The following is a 17,860-nucleotide window of genomic DNA, read 5'->3' as shown; positions in this document are numbered from 1 at the left end:
AAACTATTAAATAAAAATGTTTTAACACTTTTACATCGTCGTCATATGAAGTATTAAAGCTATGAAGTATTACCAGCTTATAAAGAGGCAAACGTGTTAACAAATGTCTTCTTTTAGCTCTGGTTGGGTCTCTTTAGTTGCTGGATGTTCCACTTTATTTGTCAGCAGGGCAGGTAGAGTTCAACTTTGAGTTTATCAGTAATGCGTTGAGACCAGAAGCAGACAGGAAATATTTGACAACAAGAAGTACAAGAGGCCAAAAAGCATCAGACAGTAAACACAAATAATCAGCAGCTGCTGGGGTTTTAATCTCTTATCAGTAAAGTTTGTCTGATCTTCACAGTTCTTCAGATTTGTTGGAAACACAAACACAGATGACCTGAAGGGACTTTCTGTTGCTCAGTTTACTTCAATCAATTTAGTCACTGTGACTTTTTGGTCAAATATGACAAATTATTTCACGTTTTTTAACCTTTAACCTTTAACCTTTTTTCTTCTTCTTTTTTTTCAAGTTTCAGCCAAACATAATACTTAGTTTTTGTCACAAACCTTCACATCAGATTAAACAGGTCTCTGGTTTTGTATTTTCAGTGTTATCCTTTTTGAAATCCCCCCGGTGACGCAGCTGTTTTCCTGGTTTCAGTCAAACTGAAGCCTGTTTGCAGTGTCAACACAAACCTGCTGATATGAGATCAGTGTAAACAGTAGTCCTTCACACCAACACTGCTGCAGTGTGTTACAGTGTGTGCATAACAGAAATCCTGTCATTTTACATAAAAACTTCATTTATCAGAGTGTAAAATCCTCTCTCTTTGTATATAGGTTGATTCTTGCTTCTTATCTTTTATTGAAAGCATCCAGAGAGAACACCTTTTTTTCCCACTTATTTCCCTAAATACAGTATCACTAAACACACTCACTCAGGAACCTTTGAACCTTTCGGCTCTTTCTGCTCTCAGTTTTGTACTCCTGCTGTTCTGCTTTGTATATTTTGTAGCCGTCGGTTGAAGCCTTGTATTGTTTGTACATGATTTTAAATAAATCTGAGTGACAATAGTTTTTCCTGCAGAGACGTTCTGTTATTAATTCAAGGACCATTTAACAGTTTATTAAAACTCCTCATTTTGTCCATCATCATCTATCAGCTCTGATAACATGCTACTGGAATTAATGACTGACTCTGAGAACACAGATAGACCACTAATAACAAGTCAGACGGGGCAGGAAGTCTAAGCCAGAAGTGGGTCAGATCACAGTCACAGTTCAGATTAATATGAGCCAGAAGTGGGCTGGACACTGATGCTACTAACCCACAAAGGGCCTAAATTCAGCAATACGATCTAAATCTTTTGTTATTTTGGTCCAATAAAAGCATCGCCATCCCACCCTTTGAGGTGTAAAATGATGTCATCAGTATTAAATATGTCTGGACCTTTTCCTCTCCTCAGAATGAACAGGATCCATAAATGTGTGGATTTGAAGAAGAAGTGGTTTCAACATGGTTACTGATCAATGTGCACAGATACCTGCACATGAGTAATGCTGGAAGCAGTACACAGATCCTTTACTGCAGTAAAAGTACCAATAAATCAATGTAAAAATACTCCATTACAAGTAAAAGTCCTGCAGTAAAAGCACTTAAGTATCAGAGGTAGCAAAAGTACTCACATTCTGTACAGAAGGAAAAAAAAGCCTCTAGTAAAAGTAGAAGTACTGATTCAACTCCTTTACTCAAGTACAAGTAAGAAAGTACATGCTCTGAAATGTACCTAAGTACAAAAGTAAAAGGTCTTTTTTTTTTTTTTACCATCAGTGATACACAATACCTATTTTGATAACTCGACAAAATAGAAAAAGTTCTCGGCACACAAAATATGGCCGACACGAAGCGCACACACCAAAAGAAAAAAAAAAAAATATATATCTTCTTATAATAAAGTCACTGAGGTTGTAACAAGTAACGTGCCTGTTTTGACAATGTAAGGGGGAGAAAGTCCAGTTATTTGTTTAAATGTAGAGAAGAAAATTAAAAAAGTTAAGAAAAAATAAATACTCAAGTAAGGTACAGATAGGACTACCTGGAAAATCTAAATAGTACAATAACGAAGTACAGATACTTTGTTCTGAATCACAAATGTGTTTTCAGTTTTTGGACTTTTTCTCGAATCTTTGATTTTTGCTGACATATTGGATCATTTGAACATCTATTGAAATGAAACCATGTGAGAAGTTTAGAGGGAAAAATCACTATTTGGCAGGACTGTGAAGTTTTGTGTCTTTAAAACACAGCAGAGAACACAGTCAGGCATTATACTGGTCGAGTCAACGTTGCATGCAGATCTCAAAGACCTGATAAAAGAAGCATCAGGAGGCATTTCATGGAGATTTGGATGGAGACAGTGCGCCCTCTGCTGGTGTCACACAGTACTGCACCAACACATACATACATTTAAAAAAGAAGCTTTTTATATTATCCATTGTGTCAAATCTTCATCTGAAAAGTAACTAAAGCTGTCAAATAAATGTAGTGGAGTAGAAATTACAATATTTCCCTCTGAGATGTAGAAAGTAGCATCACATGGAAATACTACAGTAAAGTACAAGTACCTCAAACTGTACTACAGTAAAGTACAAGTACCTCAGACTGTACTGCAGTAAAGTACAAGTACCTCAAACTGTACTGCAGTAAAGTACAAGTACCTCAAACGGTACTACAATAAAGTACAAGTACCTCAAACAGTACTACAGTAAAGTACAAGTACCTCAAACTGTACTACAGTAAAGTACAAGTACCTCTAACTGTACTACAGTAAAGTACAAGTACCTCAAACTGTACTACAGTAAAGTACAAGTACCTCAAACGGTACTACAATAAAGTACAAGTACCTCAAACGGTACTACAGTAAAGTACAAGTACCTCAAACTGTACTACAGTAAAGTACAAGTACCTCTAACTGTACTACAGTAAAGTACAAGTACCTCAAACTGTACTACAGTAAAGTACAAGTACCTCTAACTGTACTACACTTAAGTACAGTACTTAGTTACATTCCACCTCTGTGCAGGACTGTGAAGTTTTGTGTCTTTAGAACACAGTCAGGCACTATACTGGTCGAGTCAATGGTTCATGCAGATCTCAAAGACCTGATAAAAGAAGTTGTAACCAACCGTTTGGGTGATGATAGTCTGGCTGTGCACAACTGGCCTAATTTTCCAGTCAGAAAAACGCAGCAACTTCTCTCCTTCACATGATGTCTTTATTTTCCAAACATGCAGTTATTCCAAGCATGAGGGCGTTGGCAATATTAGCTGATGCAACAGTATGGTAGATATTGAATGTGTGGTTTGTGATATCTGCAACACAGAGTAATAATCATTTCACTGTGGCTTCAGATTAGGTATTTAGCATCAGTTATCAGTTACATAAATGAACGTCATACTAACAATTAATCACAAGGACTCAGTCAGTGAGCATTAATGAAAAATAATATAGCACTGGATTCAACAGGTGGAAAGTCACGTGACCAGGAGATGCATCGGTACACCAGTTCAATTCTACACTATTCTTAACAACACCAGATACAGGCTTACTTGGGACAGTTACTCATATAAACAGACAGTAATACAACAAGTGTCACATCTAAACTGGATGCTAACAGCCTGCTAATAACACACAGGTGTATAAACACTATTAGTATTCTAGCACCATGAAGTCATAACATCAGGTATTCCTTATGATACTTACATTGTCACCGACACACACTGTTGCAACAAAGGACGTTAATAATAATAAAGCTTGGTGTACAGACCAGCGGAGTAAGGGGACGTAACTATCCACACTGTAAAGTCTGTCACAGCATGCACACATCTCCGAGGCAAAAATAAATAAACAAATAAAAACATCTCCGAGGCAGAGTGGGAGGGGCGTGCCGTAATGCCGACGATACTCCAGCAGGAATTTATACAGAAGTAAAGAAGTAGTAAAAGCATCAGGAGGCATTTCACTGTAAAGATGGAGACAGTGCACCCTCTGCTGGTGTCACACAGTACTGCACCAACACTTACATTTAATCATAGATAACAAACCACCTATAATCAATTTAACATGCACTCTGGCTGGAGCACTTACCATCATCAAATAATCACCAAACCGAAATCAAAGGGGATCTTGGATATATAAAGGGAATATAAAGCACAAACATCTGAGGTGTATAATGATGTCATCATTTGGTGGCACATGGACGGCAAATGTCATTCCGAGATACTTAATCTTGGTTTAAAAACTATTTCTTCACCTAGTCTTAGAGTCTCTGAACTCTACTGAAGGGAGGAACACTGTTGTCTCAGAGAATGACTCAGCTCACCACATTGCTTTTTTTTTTTTACGTTTGTCATGAAGTTTTCTCTCTCTCTCTCTCTCTCTCTCTCTCTCTCTCTCTCTCTCTCTCTCTCTCTCTCTCTCTCTCTCTCTCTCTCTCTCTCTCTCTCTCTCTCTCTCTCTCTCTCTCTCTCTCTCTCTCTCTCTCTCTCTCTCTCTCTCTCTCTCTCTGAACACATTGAAACCTGCAACGTTCACCTTCAAGTTCAATTTAATTTGTTTCTCAGCCACACTTGAATTCACACATATTGTGGCGTGAATTGTTGTCAAGTTAGTCAAACATACATATGAGCAAAAAAAAGAACACGCAATAACTAATATCTAAAAAAAATACATAACACAAATTAAATTGAAACCTTGTGGATACTTCTAACTTTTAAGGCCTTTGCTTGGTTTATGTTACTTTAACACAGAATATTCTTCTTATGACAGAGAAGCAACAGCAGTGAACATTGTGTCTGTTTGTGTGGTTGTCATGTTTTGTTGTCATGTTTTGTTTTTTGACTTGCAAATGACCATCATGATCAGCTTTGCTGCACAAAACTGTTAGTCAGAACCACACCTGATATCCCACCTCCACATCAGGAACACAGACCGGTAAGTGCTGCATGTAACTTTATACTCGAACAAACTGTTTTGGAAATTAAACTATCTAAATTTGGAGATAGACTGAAGGGAAGACTTTGATTCAACAATTTTAACCTTTTTACCTGAAAGTATGTAAAGGTTAAATGAGAGTAATTAGAACAAGTCCTCCAAATCAAACTCCAGAAACAGAGGATAATCTGGGCTGTAAGGAAAGATGATTCAGAGAAAACTAAACATCAAATGGTGAATAAAATATCACATTCATTCACTGTTTAAAATATTGAGCCAAAAAGGGAAATTACAGCCAACCACTGAAGTGACAAACCACAGAATAGTCTGCAAGTTAGACTTCATTCGTTGCTGAACAAGTGGTTTGACACATACACCAAAAACCTTTTTATGTGGCATTGATGCTGCTGTGTTGATTTGCTACCACCAGTTCCTGTGTTTTTAATGTTATTTAAATAACTTTCTGACACTTTACATACAACTGTCTTCCCTCTGTTAAAACCTCCAGAGACAAAAATGGACGTGACCTCATCATCCAACCAGAGCCAAGTCAATGATCAATGTGAACATATTGATGAATCAGGCCACCTCTTCTTTGCACTGGCCTACAGTCTGGTGTTTGTGGTGAGTTTCAAATATTCACATCACAGTCTATTAATAGTCTAATATTTTTATTGATTTTTTTCATTAAAAAAAAAATCAAAAGTAATACAAAAAGGATAACACTATACCACATACCAGTTGGGCTGAAAGAGGTCTGTTAAATAAATAATACTATAAAATATAAATTAAATAGATTAAGAAAGGGTTAGGGTTGATGATTAGACTAACCAGCAGAGGGGAATTCATGTTCAAAATAAAATAGAAACTGTAGCCAGACCTTATAGAATATACCTCTATATACCAAAGATAGAGGTCATAAGTTAGGGTCGATATCTTTGCTGTAAATGAGTGAAAAGGCTCTGAATATATCTGTCCAGAATTTAGTTAATTTATGACCTGCCGAAACATATGACTGAGGTTGGCTGGCTCTTAGTTACATGATTCTAGCCAACCTGCTCTCAGACAGATGGAGCCTGTGAAGCACCCGGAACTGCCTGAACTCATCTCTGATGCTTACTGATGGTGAAAGCATCTGTTTTGTTGCCCACCGCCAAGCTGAGCCTGACATCACTACAACCTTCTCCTCTGATATGAGATGGAGAATATGTCCTTAGCTGTTAAAAAAGACCTTTATTCCCATCAGCCCTTTAAAATCAATCAATCAATCAATCAATCAATCAATCAATCAATCAATCAAGACTTTATTTCCACTTTTCATACATGCTAATGTAACACAACATGCTTTACATCGTAGAAACAAAATAATGCATACTGAAGTTGACTTGCCCTGATGAAGGTGGTGTGTTAGCACCTGGTTATTCCACCAGTGGTAGTGGCCCTCCCCCAGAGCTGATGGGCAGCTGCTCAAAATATGCCCCAGAGAGCCTTTTCCAGGGCAACGGGGACCTACCCCAGACATGAAGGTTTGCCAGACTAGGTAGGACGTCGTACATGGCTTGAACCATGAACTTGATCCGTTGGGGTTCTGCATACCAGATGTCTTTCCAGGAGATCCTCTTCTTCAGCGCGCCCTCCCACTTTGTCCAGAGGTCCCTGCTGCTGCAGGCCGACCAACCCTGCAGGTTTGGTCCTCCTTGACATCTGCCCGTACCTCCTCTAGGATGAGTTCTTGCCCTAGGCTTTGTCAAAACAAGGTTGTGGTCTGGTTCCCAGGCCTGCTCGTCTGGTTGCCACTGTACCCACTAGAGCCTTGTGTCTCACCGTGACTCTGCTACCTCCAGGTCTTCCTGGGCTCTCCACGTTCTGCCTGTCCGCACAACAATGCCTGCTGATGCCACTCTGGAATCCTTGGAGTCCTGGTAGAGTAGCACCTCTCTAGTGCGAGAGACTCTGAACTGTGTAGGCTGGAGGTAGCCACTGATCTTTCTCTGCATGGTCTCCACAGTAGATAAGTCTCCCTTGTACACCAGCAGAGAGTTAAAGTTAAAGTTGGTTAAATGTAATCACAATCTTTCCCTTCCACTTCAACCGTGCTGTAGTTGCCATTAGCAGATATCACAGCAAGCCAAGAAATTCTAAGAAACAATCCAACAGTCATGTCCTGCAGTGACTGATCAAGTATGTGGAGGTGTGAAAGTAGGCGGCGTTTGAGCTTCTCACTCAAGAGAAAAGTATGAATGTTTTCAAGGAAAGATCGATTGTGCGCTCTATTCTCCACATTTATACAATTCATGATGTAAACCACAAAGACAAGTCAGTAAAATCAGTTTTCTTCACCCTCTCATTCCTTGCTGTTTCTTCTCCAGGTGGGTGTGGTCCTCAACGGCTTCACCCTGAAGGTTTACTTCTGCTCAGCTCAGCAGCAGGTGTCCAACATCATGATGGTCTACCTGAAGAACCTGGCAGCCTCTGACTTCCTGCTCTGCCTCTGCCTCCCCTTCTCCATAGCCAACTACGTCAGCAGCTCCGTCACCATCCGCCTGGTCCACTGCACCTTTGCCTCCTGCGTCTTTTACGTCAACATGTACGCCAGCATCCTGTTCATGGGTTACATTGCTGCCGACAGGTAGGCCTGGGCTCGGTGGCTTTGGTCTTATTTGATCCAGGAAGCAACATCAGCACATCCTTGTTGTCTGCTATGTTTTTAAAAAATCTGCCTCTTCTCTCTCCAGGTATGTGAAAATCATCCATCCTTTAAGAACTCACATCCTGTGGACAGTGAAGGCTGCCCGCATCATCTCCACGGTAACCTGGGTTTTCTTCCTGGCTGTTATGATCTCCTACATCACCCTGTCGTTCCTCACCAAGCCAGAATTGACCTTTGTCCCTGACAAATGTGACCCATGGCAAAGTCCCCAGGTCATTGTATTCTACAAAATCATCCACGTCGGCTCCACTGCCACCTTCCTGTTTGTCCTTGTCTGCTTGATCTTCTTCTACTACAGCGCCACCCGCAGTGTGTTGCAGGCACAGCAGAGGCAGCTGGCATCCTCCAGCTGCCAGAAGCTCATGAGGTCAAGCAGGAAAATGTTGGTGCTGGTCAGCGTCTTCTGTGTTTGTTTTGTGCCTTACCACCTCACTCTCATTCCCTATGCCTTACTGAGGAGGTATTGCTCCTTACGCCTCATGTTGCACTACCTGATTGAAGGGACCATGTTACTGTCAGTCCTCAATGTCTGTCTGGATCCAGTCATTTACTTCTTCAGCTGTAAGGCCTTTCGGACCAATCTGAACCTGAAGCAGATGTTCAGCAGGAACAAGCAAACACCGAGCACAGAGACAAGAAGGAACGAGGGGCAGCTGAGCATCATCCACACCAACTGATGAACACCGTCCATCACACGACTTAAAAACAACAACAGCACAACTGCAGATGTGAGAAAAATCGTGTATCAGAGGGTTGTCAAAAATCAGAGTGATGCATTGACTTGCGGAATTGAAGTGATTTATTGCAAGAAACCCAATAAATCCTTTGTACATCTCATATTTATACACATCAGACGTCATCAGCCAAAACACTAACATTTCCTGTTTTTATGCCATTACCCTATTTTTGCAAACCATCTTACTATCATTATCGCTTCCCACACCACAGAGACTGGCTTCTGTTTCCTGTGTTCCTCACACCACACTCTTAAATTGCTACGATTTCCTGTTTTTAACACTTTCCCTGACATTGACCTTATAATACCATATAATCTGCTTTGGGGGTCCCCAGACCCGCAAACAACCAACCACTGCAAGTGAGGGCGAAAACCCATCCAAGCCAAGTGATTAGTGATTATCACATGTAAAAATCTGTTTCATGTGTGATAAAATGTGTGTATATGTGTTAATTTATCACATCTGACACATATGAAGATTTAATATTTCACATGTAAAAATTTGTCATGAGAAATTTTTAAATGATATAAATGGGTAATAATGTATAAAATATTGTACTGATATTAAACAATAATGGTAAAGACTATTCACCAAATGAGCAATGAGTTGTTTGTTTTGTAGTATGTCAGAAAAACTGGTTTGAGGTGAAGATTGTGTGCAAGATCAGAAAAAAGGACAGAATACGTGATCATTTGTTAACCAAATGATCACGTATTCTAGCCTCCATCCAGTACACTGAGACACATTTGAGTGTGACCACAGTGTGGTGGAGTTCAGTGTAAGTGCTCACAGAAAGTGTCAACATAGTGATAGGAACATATTTCAAGTTGTTTTTACCCTTTCAGATCACAAATTTAACCTAACTCTATTGTTTTACTGCCCCGGCAGCTTAGCATCACATGATTGGTACCAATGGATTCATTATCTCATTCTAGTTTTTCATGATGCCAATATAATGAGCTTTAAACCTGAGTCCGATATTGCCTCTTGCACAGCCCTGCAAGTAGGGTTTATAGTAATAAATGGGCAGGCCCTCTACCATCCTTCACTTCAGTCACTGTTCCCCAAAACCCAGGATGATGTCCTCAAATGTCTTTTTTGTCTGCAACCCAAACATGATCTGTTTACTGTCACAGAGAAAGAAAATATTCACATTTGAGAAGATGTGTCTGCAGGTGGTTTTTGGTGGGCCAGTCTGAGATTAAAGTCTCAGCCTAATTTTTATTCCAACTTCTCGACTGCAGCTGAGCTAATGTGATGTTAAGTGACACAGCAACAGTTCCAGTAAAACATTTTTTTCTTTTGTGGTCCCCTAACCAACAGTGAGCAAAGAACCAGGAAATGAAAAAGCATCTGAGCAGCAGTATCACACAATAACCACAGATCAGTACTTCCTGTCCTATGAAAGCTGCACAGAAGCAAACATCAAAGCAGTTTCTATCTGAGACCTCCACTGACAGACTGACAGGTGAGTGCTGCACGTATCTCACTTCTTTGTGCTTCTAATATTATGTTGAAATTTTAAATATTTTTTTTAATTATATGAATTAATATGTTTTCCAAGACAAACTTAACATAAAAAACGGTTTTAAACAACTCTAAGCACAGAGTTTACAAGTCGTTACCCCAGACATCCCAACTCTCCTGGAAGTTCTGGGAGTCTCCTCCATACTGATAGCGGCTCCCTGACGCCTGCAAATGAGATCCAATCTCGCGGAATCTGCAGCGAGCAGAGCACTAGAGAGTGACTGCGTGTGTGTGTGTGTGTTTATGTGACTATAAATGCAGCGCGTATGACAGCGAAGCGTCCTTATAGCTCAGTGTTGCCGCTTATTAGACCGATCACAACCCCCCCAGGTTGGGATGTCTGTTATCCACAGTTCATGTTTCCTAGATAATAACTTATGTGCAAAGTTTTTATTTAATTGGTTTTATTCATACAGATAAACACTGTTACCTATAGTTAAACAATGCAACAGATGTCATGTATATAAAGCACGTAACTGAAGACAATTTGCATTTCCTTGGTTCAGCTTTTAAAACTATGCTCAAACTAACATAAAAAGGATGAAAAGAACAGGACAGATAAAATGGACTGTGTATGAACAGAATGTATGAGGACCATTTTTGAGGCTTGTGGTACAACCAATTTTAAATTGAACACACTGCTGGTCTGAACCAGGTTACAGCTTGTTGAGACATGTGAAATGTGGTAATCTATTCGGAAGTACTTCATGCGTCACAAACCCTTTTTTAAAAATATAGCCTTGTGGTTACTGCGTCTGCTACGTGTCTGCAAGTTAAGTAAATGCATGTTCTCTCAGTCATTTAGGTAAAGCCAGTTGTACATTTGTGTGGGCCCAGGCCTGTTAGGGTCACCATCAACGCTTGCTATACTTCCACCACAGCTCAACAGGGAAACACTAAGAGTGTTGATGCTAAAAATACTGTAAATGTGTCAGATATCACTTGATATGACTAACTCAGACTGCTTAATAGAAGCTTCACATCTACTTTATAATGACTGTGTGGAAACACTGTGGATTTTGTCCTCCATCACTTTACATTGAAAGCACATTTGAAGGAGATCTTTTAATAGTCAGTATGAACAGGAGGAATGATTACAGAGAGGAAAAAACCTCTTTACTGTTCATATGGACACCTGACTGCTGCTTTAAGAGACACAAGGGCACCTGGACCTCCTTTAGACTGAATCGAAAAGGCTTCTTCATTTCTGACATGTGTAACAATGTAGTCAGCTGATGGTTCAGTAGGATATATAATTAATGTGTCAAACTGTATTTAACAATATAAAGATGATAGATTTGTGTTCTGTCTTCTTAGAGCCTCCTCAAACATGGGTGACCTGGAAGGAGTGGACCTGACCTCAGTTACCAACCAGACCGCTGATGATGATATCAATCATTGTGATCAGAGAAACACAAAGGCTCACCTCTTCTTCATACCGGTCTACACTCTGGTGTTTGTAGTGAGTGTCAAATATTCAGATATCAGTCACATTCCCTCCTCCTCCTCTGTCTGCCAATCAGCACACATGTCAATCTCTGTTTCCTCTTCAGGTGGGTGTGGTCCTCAACAGTCTCACCCTGAAGGTTTACTTCTGCTCAGCTCAGCAGCAGGTGTCCAGCATCATGATGGTCTACATGAGAAACCTGGCAGCCTCTGACTTCCTGCTCTGCCTTTCTCTCCCCTTCCGTATCATCAACTACGTCAGCAGCTCTGTCACCTTCCACCTGGTTTACTGTGACTTTGTCAATTGCACCTTTTACCTCAACATGTACGCCAGCATTCTGTTCATGGGTTACATCGCTGTTAACAGGTAGGTAACAAACCATGCTGTTTCTCAGCACAGTTGTTTTGATGCTTTATTGTCTGTTTGTATATGACTGCATTTTATCTTTATACTGACACTTTTCACATAGAGCAGGTCTATACTGTTACAGTTCACAGAGAACCAACATTACTTTGACTGTCGTTAAAATTTGTTTTATGTGGGAGAGATAACTCCTAGGTGCCTTGTGGTGGTGCTGGTGGCCAGAGTAATGCCATATTCACATGAATATGTTTGTTCAATTTCTCAGATTCTCCCATTTTAGCATGTTGACTGTGCCCTGCAAGTGGAAAAAAGGGCTGCTCCTCAACAAGCAGCGGGTGCAGTCCAAGCTGCAGTCAGAGCAGAGAGGAGACCCACACCACTCCGCGTCCAGACTGCAAAAGAATTGCGCATGTGCAATTCCACACCGCATAACAGTCTTTTGATTAAATTTGATATTCTAACATTAAACAATACAGACCAAAATTGATTTAAATTTTACAAAACAAACCAATAATCAACATGAGAATGTTCATTTGTAGTTCTAAACATATTTAGGTTTTTTTTACTCACTTTTTGTCTGTCCCAAAATATTATTCCTCTCTACTACAGCATCCATTACAATTACATGCAAATGGGGCGATGACATAATTTAGCGACATCTAGCGACTTTTAGGACAGCCAATAGCTACTTTCCTTACTGAGGAGTTGGCAACACTGGAGAGTTATTAAGATAGGGAGCGCTGACAGTAAGAAACAGTTTAGCATATAAACTATGCTGGCAACAACTGTAAACAGACTCCTGAGAGTACAGCAAGCAAAGCAAGGACATGGCGGTCCAAAACACACGTTTAAACAGCAGCAATACAAAATAATACTAAACTAGTGTTACACACAGACACACACACACACACACCAATAATTCTGCCCAGATGAAAACCTCTTACTCTGAGATGCTCTACAAAGGGGGTACAGATAGGCTTGAAGCGAGTTCTAGTGGACTCAGTCCGTCAGTAAGATCCGATGGTCCTCGAGCGTTGAGTCTGTGGGCCATCCTGATTCCTTGAGGCTGACTGTGGGTTAGTTTCGACAGTTCTTGGGCCATGGGGAGTAGAAGTATGTACGGTTCCGAAACTGCAGGTACAAAGTGAGAGCGGCTGGTCTGTAGTCACCGGCCTCGGGTGGACCCGTGACGGTTGCATTCAGGTGAATGCAGTAAAGTAGCACCTTGGTAGCCACTTGCCTTTAACGAAGAGATATTGTCTCTCCTTGCTCGTAAACTGGTAAAGGCACAGTCTTCTTCACACTGCTTCCTTTTGAAGTTTCTGTGATGTCAGCGGAACTGGAAGTAACATCAGGGGGGTATTCCAGGTAGGAGGTTCAACAAACTCTGAGTCTAACCCAGAACTCTGAGTTGACTTACTCTGAGATGGGAAACTCTGAGTATCCGGTTCCAGAACAGCTGATCTGAATTAGGTAAATCAACTCTGAGTATGTTAACCTTGAGTTTAGCGCGTGCGCGACCACTATACAAAGCCATCATCAATGGAGCCCCGATACCTTGATTCACCATGGCAACTACTGAGAAAAAAAGCTTGAGTTACGTCACCTCACTGTAACTGGAGCTCCCCCTGCAGGCCTGTGGCGAATATGATCATATATTTCACAAAAAGTAACACCGCTGTAGACGCTAAGGAGAGAGAAGCGGCATGGGAGAAAATTGCTGCCCGAGTCAATGCTTCAGTTTTAATGCACTACTCCACTGACTTAACTTACCTACTTAAAATTGTAGCATACAGGTGAAAAAGTGGTGTAATGTATGTAATGTAATTTACATATAATACATATTGGAGTCATTGATTATAAGACTAACATGTGACGATGTGTAGGCCCTACATGAATATTAAATAAAATACTTCCTAAAAATTAGATTAACAAGAAGGCAGATATGGCCGGACAATGTTAAGAAATGATTGAGTGTAATGAACAGTGATACCGTTCTAACAGATATTCATCTCGGAATGAAAGCACATCCAATTGAGCCCTGAGTACATCTCCCGACATAAGGCATTGCGAAAATAATTCTGCCTCGATATCTATCGGATTGCGAAGAAACGGACAACCCATGTCTGGCAGCTTGCTGTCTGGCAGGTGGGAGGAGACAGGTAGAAACTCCGGGTTTCTTACAGAAAAACCTGCCAGCGAGCAGGTTATGTTCACAGAGTCAGTTACCATGGTGACTGACTCAGAGTTTCAGTTACCTCTCTTTCTGGAACGGATAACACAGAGTTTCCCTCATCTCAGGGTTAACTTACTCTGAGTTTTCACATAACCCGCTTTCTGGAATACCCAACAGGTACCTCTCAGCCAATGAGCGACGATTATTCAAGGGGGTCACAGGAGGTTGAATTTAGGTTGATTTGACCCTAGGCCTGGGGGATGGGGTTCTATATTGTCTTTTATCCGTTTTTTTTCTTATTGTTTTGTTTCGTATTTACTATTTTGTTTATTAAATGTACGATGTCCTCGAGTGCTCATTGAGGCGCCTTCAAATAAAATGTATTATTATTCATCTTTCCTCATGGAATCTGTGGTTTAAATATTAATATCACTTATATTCAGTGAAATTATCTGCTGATGCCTGCCTCTCCTTTCTCCAGGTATCTGAAGATCATCTATCCTTTAGGAAATCACTTCCTGCGGACAGTTCAGGCTGCCCGCATCATCTCCACGGTAACCTGGATTTTCCTGATGGCCCCAATGATCTCGTATGTCACCCTGTCACTCCTCACACAGGAACCTCTGACTGCTGTCCCTGACAGTTGTGAAACATTGGGGAATACCCAGGTCAGTGTATTCGACAAAATCATCCACATCTGTTCTGCTGTCATTTTCCTGGTCGTCCTGGTCTCCATGATCTTCTTCTACTACAGCGCCTCCCGCAGTGTGTTGCAGGCACAGCAGAGGCAGCTGGCATCCTCCAGCTGCAAGAAGCTCAGGAGGTCACGCAGGAAAATGTTGGTGCTGGTCAGCGTCTTCTGCGTTTGTTTCATGCCTTACCACCTGGTTCGCCTTCCCTACAGCTTCCTACAGAGGCAGTGCTCTTCGAGCAAAGTGTTTTACTACCTGAAGGAGCTGACCGTCCTGCTGTCAGTTCTTAATGTCTGCCTGGATCCGTTCATCTACTTCATGTTCTCTAAGGCGTTCCGGTCCCAGTTGAGCCGAGCAGAGGGAGTGAAAGGCAGCCGAGAGCCACCAACAGTGAGACACTGATGAGCACATCAGTAAGATAAACATAAGAAATGTCATGTTTGGATCCAAACCAACAATGAACTGATGTAGAACTGTATGTGTATCAAAGCTGATATATACTGATACATTGAGTTCTGACAGTGAGCTTAGCTTGCCTTTCACCTTAATAAGTAGCTCAGTAACATCATCCATGAGCATATTAATCTCATGGATGATGTGATGCATAAAAAGCTGTTTTGATTGTGACTTGTCTGTACGTAGATATATTAAGTGCTTATTAAAAGTTCATTGTTATTCCCCAAATGTGGTTGTTTTGCCTGGTTCATGTTTTCCATCAGAGAAACTGGTATGAGGTGAAGATTGTGTGCAAGATTGTGAAAAGGACAGAACATGTGATCATTTGTTAAACAGAACAGCCTCCGTATAGTTAACTGAGTCACATTTGTGCCTGTGTGAAAGTGTCGAACTGTCATGATGTGGTGGAGTTCAGAAGTATTGAAGTATTCACATCAAGTATCACTATAGCCACGGAAACATGTTTCAGCTGGTGGGGTGTGGGGATGATTCAATATGTGTGTTTTTAACCTTCCTTTTGTCTTCCTATCTACTGTGCAACTTTTGGTGCTTTGACTGTTCATAAAGCACAAGGTACATGTTATGTATATGTTGATGGATTATTAAAGACTGATATGTCAAAGTTTAGCCATGATACCGTTCTGAAACCACTGTTTTCCTCCCAGGTCGAAAATTCACCTAATCGATTTTTAATTTTAAATCGTAAGAGACCGACCATACACCCATTTTTGTCTTTTTTTTCGTGTCACAATGGAAAGAGCAGAGCAGGTGGACCCAAATAAAGAGAACAGATGAAAACTAGACAAGAACTGACCAAGACTGAATAGAAAACTAAGACTTAAATACTAACAAAACTAATGAGGGGATGGGGAACAGGTGACAGGTGTGAATACTGAGGGCTGATGAAGCTGATGCAGGGCAGGTGTGAGGAGGAGCACATGAACCAGAAAGAAAGAAAAAAATAGAACAAACCAAAACCCAGAAAACACACTAACAAAACCCAAATAATAAAAACAGTCCAAAACTAGAAGTGATCATCTAAAAGCTGAGAACCTGAAGATTAATTTGAGATAAGGCTCAGCACTGTGTGTCAACTGTATAAGGACTTTAACATTATGATGGAACTATGTAACGGCCTTTTAGATGCTCAATGATGTCTCATATGTTGTTGCAGCAGTTTTTGGGTTGATAGTATGTGTGTGTGTGTGTGTGTGTGTGTGTGTGGAGGGGGGGGGGGGGGGGGGTAAAGTGTCACAAGGCTGTGGTTATCACTAAAGGTCATTTTATACATTGAGGTCCAGTTTCAGCATAATGGTCTCACCACAATAAAATGGCTACTGTGGGGACCAAGACTGTTTATGGACACTACTATACAGAAATGTTCAAATATACTATTTTTTGGAGGCAAAAATAGCCCATTCATGCTGCATGCAAAATGCTGCATGGTTTTGCACATAAAGTGGGCATGTCTGTAAAGGTCAGGGAACCTCTATGAAAATGGCCTGACAGTTTTTCCCTCGACAAAATTTAGCCTAACTTTGGAGTGTTATTTATCATCCTTCCTTATCATGACATGTTTGGTACCAATGGATGCTTTGTGTCATGTAATTCATATGATACCAGTATATAATATTCAGCTTTAAAACTCAGCCCACTACAGCTTCCTGTACAGTGCTGCAGGTATCGGAGGGTTTATAGTTGTGAACATGCAAGTCCTCTACCATCCACCAGATGGTGCTGCTGCTCCCTTCACAGCGCTACTTCACATGGCCTTGAGTATAGGAAGTCAGTTTTTTGGCTTAAAAATCATTACAGTTAAATTAATGTCTGTTTACGACATGATTCTGGTGTGATTTGGCTGTATGTGTCTGCAGGAGGGTTTTGGTGGGTCAGTCTTCACTGCTGACTGCAGCTGAGCTAAAAGTGACACAGCAACAGTCTTAGTATAACTTAAGTCTTTTTTTTCTTTTGTGGTCCCCTAACCAGTGGCGGCTGGTGACAAAAATGTTTGGGGGGGCGCAGTTTGATGGTTGGTGGTCCTAGTGTTAGTGTCAAATAAGCCGTAGCACCACTTCATACCGCAGCAAAAAAATATAAATAAGAAAGAAAAACTAATCTAAAAACAACACAACACACTATAATGTCCCCTGGTTTGTCCCAGTATGGTATCTCTGACCCACAGAGAGAGGAATAAAAAATTATAACCAGACATGATAAAATGTCCATTTCACTCACGTCACCTAAAGATACCAGCAGTTAAAGCAGAGTTACCAATAAGGTAATATGTTTAAAAATAGACTCCACCTATATTTTAGTTATTGTGTCTTCAGTCCTGATTTCACTGTAATCTGTTAGTTGTTGCAATACCTAAACATGACAATAGATGGCGCATTAAGCACTATACACTGCTGTGATTAGGCATAATTTATTTAACTTATTTTAATAATGAAATGTACCCAAATCAACTGTAATAGTCAAAATTACTTCCATCATTTCTTATCCTGCATTTATGCATTTTAGTTTTTTACACTTCATAGTTATGTCTTTTATAAAGTATTTTTTAACACTTTACAATATTAATAACAGCAATGCAGCTACTACCTGATCTTTTATATGTCCTGTTGGAGCTGCTGGATGCAGCCACTGACTGAATCTATGTTCCTCTTCTGGAGCTTGGCATAGCAGAGGTCTACATGTGGCCAGATGTGGTGAAACAGCTGCAGAAAGAGCTCAGCAATGCTAAGTCTGCTAAAAACAACTTAGCTCCATGCTATTGT

At 40.6% G+C, this 17,860-nt stretch overlaps 2 protein-coding genes across 2 annotated transcripts; both read left to right on the top strand.

Moving 5' to 3' along the window:
* Positions 1–5,491: 5,491 nt before the first annotated feature.
* Positions 5,492–8,362, top strand: LOC133981079 (P2Y purinoceptor 14-like). Its single transcript, XM_062419967.1, has 3 exons — positions 5,492–5,599; positions 7,345–7,604; positions 7,711–8,362. Exons 1-3 carry the CDS (start codon positions 5,492–5,494, stop codon positions 8,360–8,362), a joined length of 1,020 nt encoding a protein of 339 aa, XP_062275951.1.
* Positions 8,363–11,279: 2,917 nt separating this feature from the next.
* Positions 11,280–15,029, top strand: LOC133981078 (G-protein coupled receptor 87-like). Its single transcript, XM_062419966.1, has 3 exons — positions 11,280–11,411; positions 11,503–11,762; positions 14,417–15,029. The coding sequence occupies exons 1-3, from the start codon at positions 11,280–11,282 to the stop codon at positions 15,027–15,029; spliced, it is 1,005 nt and encodes a 334-aa protein (XP_062275950.1).
* Positions 15,030–17,860: the final 2,831 nt, after the last annotated feature.

The sequence above is a fragment of the Scomber scombrus genome, chromosome 5, assembly GCF_963691925.1.
Source record: "Scomber scombrus chromosome 5, fScoSco1.1, whole genome shotgun sequence".
Taxonomy (NCBI): Eukaryota; Metazoa; Chordata; class Actinopteri; order Scombriformes; family Scombridae; genus Scomber; species Scomber scombrus.
The sequence above is the reverse complement of the archived record's forward strand: the minus strand, read 5'-3'. Positions and strand labels throughout refer to the sequence as shown.